The following is a 9,617-nucleotide window of genomic DNA, read 5'->3' on the forward strand; positions in this document are numbered from 1 at the left end:
GCAAGTTTATTATTGATTTTGGTTTTATTGATTGCTGCCCAATACTTATCTTCTCAAGTGCTTCTATTTACAGGTTCTGCTTTTTACAAACCTTCTGCATATATTTGTTTATATAACAATGATGCACAGTAATTTGACTTTTTTTTTTTTGAAAGCTTTTGTAGAATCTTATAAATATGGGTCAATTTTATCTCTACTGAGATTTTTTTGTTTGTTTTTATGCATTAGGCTTACAGCATCACAAAGCCTATCAGTACAGCATCTTAGATTTGTGGTTCAGCTTTATATCCTTGCAAATGCAGCTGACCCATATTCTTTGCTTATGACATATAGCATTAATCTAGTGGGTTTTTTCTAAATTTGTAATACCCTACACTGCTATATATGCAAAAAACCCCAAACCTTTTGTGAATAATAGGTTCTATGTATTAAAAAGTTAGGTTTCTTCAAAACTTGTTACCTTGCTATTTTTTGTTTTTAATTCTGAATTAGGATATTTAGTGTTGATTTTTATGTTCTTTTGTTCTAAATATTTGAAAGATACTTTAGGTTCCAATCTAGGGAACTAATGTGAAAATAGTTTTCTTTTAGAATGCTGAATGTTTTTGTGTTCTGTCTATTTTAAAATTCTCTCTTGTTTTTTTTAATACCTATTTCTGATACAAGTGTTGCAGTATTTTTGTTACTAACAGTTGTTCTAGTTTGAGATACAGCTCTTTGTCTTTTAATTTTATTACTGCTTTCACCACCAAGGCAGATAAGAAATCAAGATTTAAAGTTTATACCACAAATTTATTTAGTAATTATATTATACCAAGAATTTATTCAAGGTTTTAGCAAGACTTATGTCAGCCCCTACCACAGTGCTCATCTTTCAGGAATTCTCAGAGAATCAGAAGAATCTTAATCTCCTACAAAATATTGGGCTATTTGAATTTACTCTTGAGGGTTTTCTAATGCCTCTGAAATATCCGCTGAGGTATGCACTAATTGCCAAATATGACAAACGTAGAACATGGGCTTGAAATGCAAAAGAAGCTGAGTACTTTTTCTTTTCCAACTGTGAGGCCCATGTATCTATTTTCTTCACAGTGTGGGTTTGATTAGTATTTGATATCCTGGAGACCCTTCAGGAAGGTTATATGACCCAGTTCCATGTGAATAATAGAGGGGTATATTAAAAAACCCCAAACAATCAAAATCAATAAACTTGCAATTAAGTGACATGTAAATCATTAAGGAAAAAAATGGTAGTTTTTATTGATCTAAATCTAGGTTACAGACTTCATTATTAGAAGTGTATGTTTGTTGTGACTTCTTTCTGTGAAGATTGAATGGTCTCTAAAGCTTTTAATACTTCTTTATAGCTCTGGTATTATGGGGTAAAAATTTAGCTTTTCTAGTTTCTTTCATGCAAGTTCTACTGAGGAAGCTAGAGAATTTTTAATATTCTCCAAGTCATTTGCTGTAAACTTATTTTTCATCATTGCAATTACTAATATGAAAAGTATATGTAGCACATATTACAATAGTATGCGGATCTAGAGAATGACAGCTAAATCATATACTAATAATCACAACAAATAATCGATATGATCCCTTTTTTTTTTGATCTGTGTAATTAATATCTTTTATTAAACAGCAGTGAAGACACAGAGTCATCCGTGTCTTGGAGTGCCAAAGAGCCAGTGGATATTCATAAAAATCTAGATAACCTGTCATCCTCAAGAGCAAATAATAAGCTACCAAGCAATTCTTTCAAAATAGGTAATATTCATTACATTATTTTGAATTATTTTGTGTCCTGTGAATTTTGTCAGTCTTACTAACATGCTTATTCCCTATATTTTATTTATTTTTGACTTCTGAATGCAAGTTCATGTTCTCTTTTCAGTAGAAACTCAGACTGAATTGCGCCCAAAAAGTGCAGCTGACGGTGGATCAAATGAATCAATATTTCTTCTCAGGTATGGAAACCTAAAGAACAATTAGAAAACCCTTGAAACCCCTTATGTTTTGGGTCCCGTCCCCCCCCCAACCCCGGTCTCTTCAGACATTTTATTGTTCTGTTTGTAACATTTTGTTAGTGTGTCTCCTTTTGAATTTTCTATCACCAGTTTAATTAATATTAAGACACCTTTGAAGAGCTGCTAAAGCAGTGTGTGCGGTTAAAGCAATGCTTTTATGGCTTTATTACACTTTTGGAAGTAGGCTTTTGATTTCTTAGCTGTCTGTCTAAATAGAAGAATTTGTTTAGAACTTTCTTTCCTTCTTACTCAATATATATCGAGAATATGCTTTGAATATTCTTACTTTAAATACACAAGAATAAGCATTCAGCTTATGATCCACTAATAAATTCTGCCTGCAGCTTTTCATCACCAGCTATTGGTAACAATCTACTAAGTACTATGTAGGTATTAAATAAAAAATAGATTGGTTTAACAATGATTTGTTTTAGTTGAGGTCTGATTCTGAAAATTTGTACTAGCTTTCAAGCCAAGAAGATTATCTAGTAAAATAGATCTTGTTCTTGTCCTCATCAAGCAGAAATATTCCAGTTTAAATACTCTTTCAAACTTCCTGCATAACCTGAAATAGTGCTATTGTGTATGATAGTGTGTCTACTTTTCCAGTTATTTCAGTTGGTTTTAATAAAGTATTACTTCTCATCTCACTTACAACTTCTACTATCACAGCTAAAACCATGATGTTAGTAATTTAAAATGGCATTTGCTGTTTGCTTTAGGAATCTGCTGCGAAGAAAGGCTGTAATGGTATTACAAACACTTGGTATAACAACATGTAATCCAAATTATGTCAGGAATGAGAGTAGGAAAAAAACATATTTTTAAGAACAATATATTTTATTTATGATAAGTACGTTTATTTTAATGAGAAATTTGAAATGTAATACAGAGGGTTTTTTTTTAATTTATTCTTTTCTGAAATTCTCTTTGCTTGAATGATTTAATTTCTCAAAGCAACATGTGTTACCTGCTAAAGTTTTAAAACATTAAAGTGGAAGGAAGCTGTCGACCTGGCACTTGGCACCAGAATTTACTTAGCTGCTGAAGTGGTTAATCAGCTTTTGACAGCAGTATCTTCTTCTACACACGCAAAGGGAATAGGTCTTATTAATTTCAACTAGCTCAATTCAATGATCACTTTTCTTGTTTTAAACTGAGAAACCGGCTCAGAACAGGAAAAGTAGGAAAGATTTTCTGTCTCTCAAACACATATGAAAGCAAATTAGGTTTGGAAAAAAATATATTTAACAAATCTAAACGTTTTGAAGCATGTGGGGACCTAGAATAATTTGTTCAGCTTCCTAGCTAGAAATCATACTTTTCTTGCTTTAGGAAATAAGACTGCTTGAACTTCCAGGCAGACCCTGATATATTTTTTTTACCATAGGTATTAGGGCATTTTATGTAGTTTTATCTAGCTAGTAGAGAATATTTTGGCACCCCTTCATTGTGCCTTTTAAATTTGTTTCTTTTGAAAATAGATAAAAGATGCCTTTTTAACAAAATAAAGATGAGAATGAGAACCACTGTGTTAGTCATTTGATCATTGATTTTCATGAGTATCTTTAATTTTGTTTGGTGTTTGTATTTTTAATTTAGTTGCTTTTTTCTAATAAATAAAACTGATTTGCAGCTAAATGTGTGTATTACTTTCTGCTAATCAAGAAAACACATTCATTTGAAGTTGTTGATTAAATTAGTTTTCTGGCCTGGCAATTCTAATAATTCTAAAGTTGATTTTAAACACTTTGATTTAAATTAATGTATACTACAAAAAATAAGTTCACTAGCAGCTCTACAAAAATTGCAAATTTGCAGTGTTCTGGTCTTTTCTTTCTTAGTTTTTTAATTAGCAAACAAGATTTTTTAAAAAGAAAAACTGAAAAGTAAACCCAGTTCACATTCATACACGAGAATCAGGCAGGTTTTAATTCCATTACCTAGCCAAGAGTTGGCAGTCAGAAGAGAATAACATGAAATAAACTGCAATTTTTTTGTCAAGTTAATTCTCTTCATATGTTGTTTGTTATTAGGAATTAACATAATCATGATTTAGCATCCAGTTTGGAGAACTGACTATGGGTGATATAATCAAATTATGGGTGATAATCAAATTACATTCATTTAACAAAAAAAAAAAAAGAAACCACCCAGTCCTCCCCATTTCTAACTGACAAACAAATCTTAACCTTGTCAGGACATATTTAAAGACAGGAAGTTCATGTTTAGTTGGTGGAGCAGGCATAGCATCATTTGTGTTTATCAACTTTGAGAGTTTACTATATGGCATGAAAGTTTCAAAAGAACAACAAAAAAAGTAGCTTGCAGTGAAACTGAATTTGTTTCCAACCCTTTGTTGTTTTTTTTTCTTTTTTTCTTGTTTAAGTTCTCGTCCCACTCCTAGAACTAGCACTGCAGTAGAAGTAAGTGATGCTACTACTGCCCCAATCCAAAATTCTCCACAAAGAGATTCATGCTTGAAAAAGGTGAGCAGAAAAATAATACTAAGGTATGGTGGTATCTTTATAGTTAGAATTTTAGCCTGGAGTCTGTGGCAAAGTCAACTTTCTTCTCCATCCTTCCATAATTATAACAGGAAAGCAGTTCCTATAGTGTGCAAGTTATTTAAAAAAAAATATTTGCAGAACTTCAGATGTAAGAGTTAAGCAAGATGCTTAGTCTCCTTTTTTCCCCAGTGTATAAAAGGGATGACGCTATCTTTTTTTCTTCTCAGTCTACTTTTTTAAACTTAGGTTGCAAGTTTTTTGGACCTGGTACTTTTTCTTCCAACATGTTTCTTTATCATAATTTTTAGTTGGCCCTGTCTGCTACTACATAATAAAAAGTAACGTAGCATATGTTGATTATATGGCCAAACTGTGTGGTATAAAGTTGAAATGAAATATTTTGGGAATAAACATAAACTTTCGTGTTTTGTGCAAAACAGTTTTTTGAAAAACTTTGTTCTTGTTCTAGGCCAAAAATATGTGCTCAAGTCAGCAGGATATGGAGTCAACATTGAAAGAGCTCATTTACACTGAATCTGATCTTATCATAACACCAATCATTGACAATCCAAAGGTATAGTAAAACAAAGTATAAGATTCAGGAACTTGTGCGTGAAGCTATTTTTGCAGATAAATCTTTAATCAGGGTGAAACTCCTTTCCTGTATTTTATAATTCTCATTTTAAAGCAGTTCCACCCAGTCATCTGGCAAGCTTTCATGCAATTTTTTGGCAGTCTTTTATAATCCTATTGTGTTGCTAATTTGGAGAACTGAGTTGTTTTGGGATTGAATACTAATATTAAATAATGTCTTACAAGAAATAGAAACTACTAAATGTGGTGTTCAGTGCTTTTGTGTATTTGTTTTCTGATAACTTGCTTTGATATCTATTACTTAAATGAATACAAAACTGAGTGTGTTTTGGTATACTCAAAACAAGGCCATCTATGAAGCCTTCTAGATCAGGAGTTATACCTTTACAGAATAACTAAACTTTAGACGTGATAATGTTTCTAATAAATATGAACTTTTCTCTGGAAAAGAACACCCGAAGTTACAAGAAATGTGCATCCAATTTCTGTCATATGGATTCTAATGTGATAACAGTTTGTGATGAGTCTCTTGAGCAGAGACTGACACTTGTCTGACAGCAAAGCGAAGACCAAAAAAGAATCAGAGCTCTGCACTGCAATGACAATGTAATGTGCATGTATGGGCACATGTGTAGCATTGGTAGATGGAGTGATAGGCAAGAGCCCCTTTAGTCTTCTTTTATTTCTGTGCAAAAAAATGAAGTCATTCTAGCAACTTTACTCAGTACGTGGCAGATGCAGGGTATGTAACGTTTTTCATTGGAAGTGAGCATCTAGCTCGTTAAGAATGTCTTGCAGCTTTTAGTTGCTGTATTGCTTTAGTATGATAATTTTTTTGTTTGTTTTAATGGAATTCCTAACACTCTCAAAAATTAAAAACCTTATACAACTAGATAAAGTAACTACCCAACAATACTGTTTTAATGTGTTTGGGGTGGGGGACATTGTTGCCAGTGGAGAATTTCAAAGGTAATGATGCATTTGAATGCCATCTCTGTAAATTCTCAGTTCTGTCTCAGGACTCTGACACAAAGCCTTAGCCCTTCACTGCTTCTCTTCTTATTACAAGTATAAGAGATAAGGTTCAGGGGGAAGTGCACATACTAATGTGCACATGGAGACTAATTTCCTTACCATGCAATGCCAGACTCAGAATTAATGCAAAATAGCTCAGTAAATTCCAGGGACATGTAATCAGAGTCATTGCATACTTGGCGATCTTCAGACTAAAGGATGATATTGACACCTGGTAAAGCTGAAGAGCTTGCAATTTAATCTTCTGGAAAGGGATTTACTAGATGCTGAATTTTTTTTAAAAAGCTGAAATGTCAGCTTATATTGTAAAATTTCCTTGTGTTCTGCAGATCTGTGGAATTGAACACCTTTTTTAGAAAATAACTCTCTAGTTACACCTAGGCTTCATCTGTTACTTACTGAAAATCACACTCAAATGCTCAGTCATTGAGCAGTCATCCAATTTCATGATGTACCAGAAAGCAATGTGTTGTGGGGAAAAAAACCCATACCTTACGAATGATTAGTTGGTGATAATATTACTTTTTATATTCTAGAATGATCTAGTGTGTATATATATGTATTTACTGTATGGCAGTGAATTGCTGAAACTTTTCATGAGCTTTCAGCTGCATGGTTCCTTTCTTGTAGCTTTTCAAAACCCAAATGCAAGTATTTTTCCGTGTACAAGCAAGATAAAAATGTAAACTGAAAAAATCCTATCATTTTGTATTCCCATTAAAAAAAAAAATCACTTAAATGGAAATACTAACAATTTAATTATATTAAAAACATAGAGTCAAATCTCAACTATCTGCTTGGAAGAAACAGATACCAGAAAACAATGGAAAATGCCTCAGTAATGAGCAGCGCTTTGTACACCCATCCTGTACAACTTTTGCATCTTTGTGTTTTCATGTTTGACTACTTAGAGATTTCCAGAAATGGTTGTTTCTGGAAACTAGTTGTAATGTGTTTGTTTATTTTTCCAGATAATGAAGCAAGTGCCAGTTAGATTTGACTTGAAAACTTTACATATACCAACATATTCAGGTATGGATCTGCTGAAGTTGTTAAATTTTAAGTTTTGCATATGGTGGTGCAACTTGCTATCACAAGACCTGTACACTCCCTTTATGGATGGTGAGCTGTCACGGTTGGAGAACTCATAACTTTTCTGAAACTGAAGTTGCATATGTAATGTTTTTAGCTAGACCAATTTTGAATAGACTTTTCAAGTGCTAATAGTTATATGCCCTTCCTTTCTTTTCTGCCTTCTTGAGTTACAAGCCTATGCTCAAAAGCTTTTAAAATAAGACAGTCAACACTGTTTTAGTGTGGGGAAAAACAGCATATTTTTTCCCTGTGTGTTTTTTTTTCGTAAACAACTGAGATATATCTGAAATATTGAACCAAATAGATTAAAATTTGATAAGGATAGAGAAGGAGATGAAAACAGGATCTTAAAATGTGCAGTGTTGATCAGCCGTAATACTATGCAGCCTTGCCAGTCCCACCTTTAATCATGAAATGTTACGGGAATCATGTCTCAAAAGATAGTGTGGAGTTGTTTGGAGTTTGAGGGTTTTTTTGTTGTTGTTTTTAATGTCTAGAAAGGCTGCTGTTATTTCTGAAAACAAAAGGCTGCTCATTGACATGCCTGTAACGTTTCTTCCCCTGGAAAATTTCCTCTAGTCTATTTAAGGAAGTATTATTACACTTTACTGTGCTTGAAGAGGGATGTCAGCCAGATACGTAGTCCTTCTAGAATTCACATAGCACCTCTTCCTGGATGTAAAAGTTCCTTTTTTCTTTCTATAAAGTATGTATTTTGGAGAGTTAATTTGTTGAAGAAATTTTATAGTTGGAAAGGAACACAACGTCCCCCAGTCTCCCAATCAAGATTGTAGCCAAATTAAAAGTATTTTCTTTTACTAACATCCTAGGCAAAAATGATCAGATTTAAGTGCCTAAGGGGGTGGTATTTTATTTCATATGCATTTAAGTAGCTAAATTATCACAATAATGTTCTGAAATGTTTAACTGTTGTTGTCTGTATTTATTTAGTACGGGACAGTGTTTTTTGTGGTTGTAACACTTTCAGGGTTGTAACTTTTTTCTGGACAACTTTCTGATTGTTTTTGAAGATACTGAATTTGATGCTACTTGTCAATAATGATTAAAGACAGTATGGAAAAATTAAGATAAATACCTCAAATCCAAACCTCTTTTCACCTTTACTAATGTGAATTATAATTGCCTTCACTAGTAGGTGTTGTTACTTAAGTGTAAAATTGGAGTAAAAGACAGAAGACATGCTCTTAAATATTCTGTACTGGGGCATATCAGGATGGCAGATAAGTTATTAATAAATAACTAACCAAAAACTGAGGGAATGTATGGCTGCTAGAGTGAAGTTATGCGTTGAGACTGATAAGGAAAAGAATAATAAGAAACTGCACTTTCTTATTAATAATTAGTAATGTTTAACGACAACAACTACTACCTTTCCTAAGTATAATGCCAATGTTTACCTAAATGAAGTCCAAGGACTTAGAGTTGCACTTTCAAAAATGTTTTGAGTCTTTTATTGCTATATTTTTATGCTTTGTTTCTCTTCTTACTTCTTTTTTGATTTCTGTAATCTTCAGAGATGAATTGTAGCATGTTTGTTTAATATTTTAAGTACTAAACTTATAATTAGATTCAAACTTTGGAATCTATTTATTTATGTTGATGTTACTTTGTAGTGTGTTAAAGCAACATCAAAGTTCCATTATCTTTAACTATTTGTTTGCTTCTTATGGTTAGCTGAGAAGTTATCATCTATGAAAGACATGGACTGGAATGACTTCTTGCAACGAGTATGTTCACTGCTTGATTCCACCGAGAAGAGTACAGGAGCAGCACGTTCTAAACTGAACTTACTGTACTATCTGTCTACTGTGGCTGTCCACAAGGAAGTTGCAAGCAAGCTACTTAGCTCTCAGCTGGTAAATAATGAAGCTTTGAAGGAATCAACATGGTTTACATACTTGCCATTGTAGTGAAAATCAGCTGCTTTTAGTTACATTTCAAGAAATCATTGGTGTACTGACAAATAATATGGCAAATTACGTACAAAATAATGAAAAAAAAGTACTAAATTCCACGTCAGGGTTTTTTTTTTTTTTTTTTTTAAAAAGTTGAGGAAAAACTGAGGGAAACTAATTCTTTCTCTTAGATTCCAGGTATGTTTACATATAGATTTGTTGTATTAAAAAAAAGGTTGGGGTAAAAACTAACCTTGATGGAGAGTGTGAAATGTTAGTCTTTGTAAACCAGTGACAGACTGAAAGAAGTTCATGTTTGAATTGTTAAATCCATTTTATTTGGCCACGTGTCTGTAAAGAATAGCAAGAAAAACTTTCTAAAGAACTGTCGTGGTTTAACCTCAGTCGGCAACTAAGCACCACGCAGCCGCTCGCTCACT

The 9,617-nt window shown here is 32.9% G+C and overlaps 1 protein-coding gene across 1 annotated transcript in view; it reads left to right on the plus strand.

The window, feature by feature from the left end:
* ULK4 (unc-51 like kinase 4) overlaps positions 1-9,617 on the plus strand; it is a 261,157-nt gene that overhangs the window by 12,124 nt on the left and 239,416 nt on the right. The window contains exons 9-14 of the mRNA XM_009290482.2: positions 1,646-1,767; positions 1,895-1,967; positions 4,417-4,516; positions 5,007-5,111; positions 7,138-7,198; positions 8,957-9,138. Coding sequence (XP_009288757.2) covers positions 1,646-1,767; positions 1,895-1,967; positions 4,417-4,516; positions 5,007-5,111; positions 7,138-7,198; positions 8,957-9,138 — 643 coding nt within the window. The remainder of the gene's footprint in view (positions 1-1,645; positions 1,768-1,894; positions 1,968-4,416; positions 4,517-5,006; positions 5,112-7,137; positions 7,199-8,956; positions 9,139-9,617) is intronic.

The sequence above is a fragment of the Aptenodytes forsteri genome, unplaced genomic scaffold (genome assembly GCF_000699145.1).
Source record: "Aptenodytes forsteri isolate BGI_AS27 unplaced genomic scaffold, ASM69914v1 Scaffold426, whole genome shotgun sequence".
Lineage (NCBI taxonomy): Eukaryota > Metazoa > Chordata > Aves > Sphenisciformes > Spheniscidae > Aptenodytes > Aptenodytes forsteri.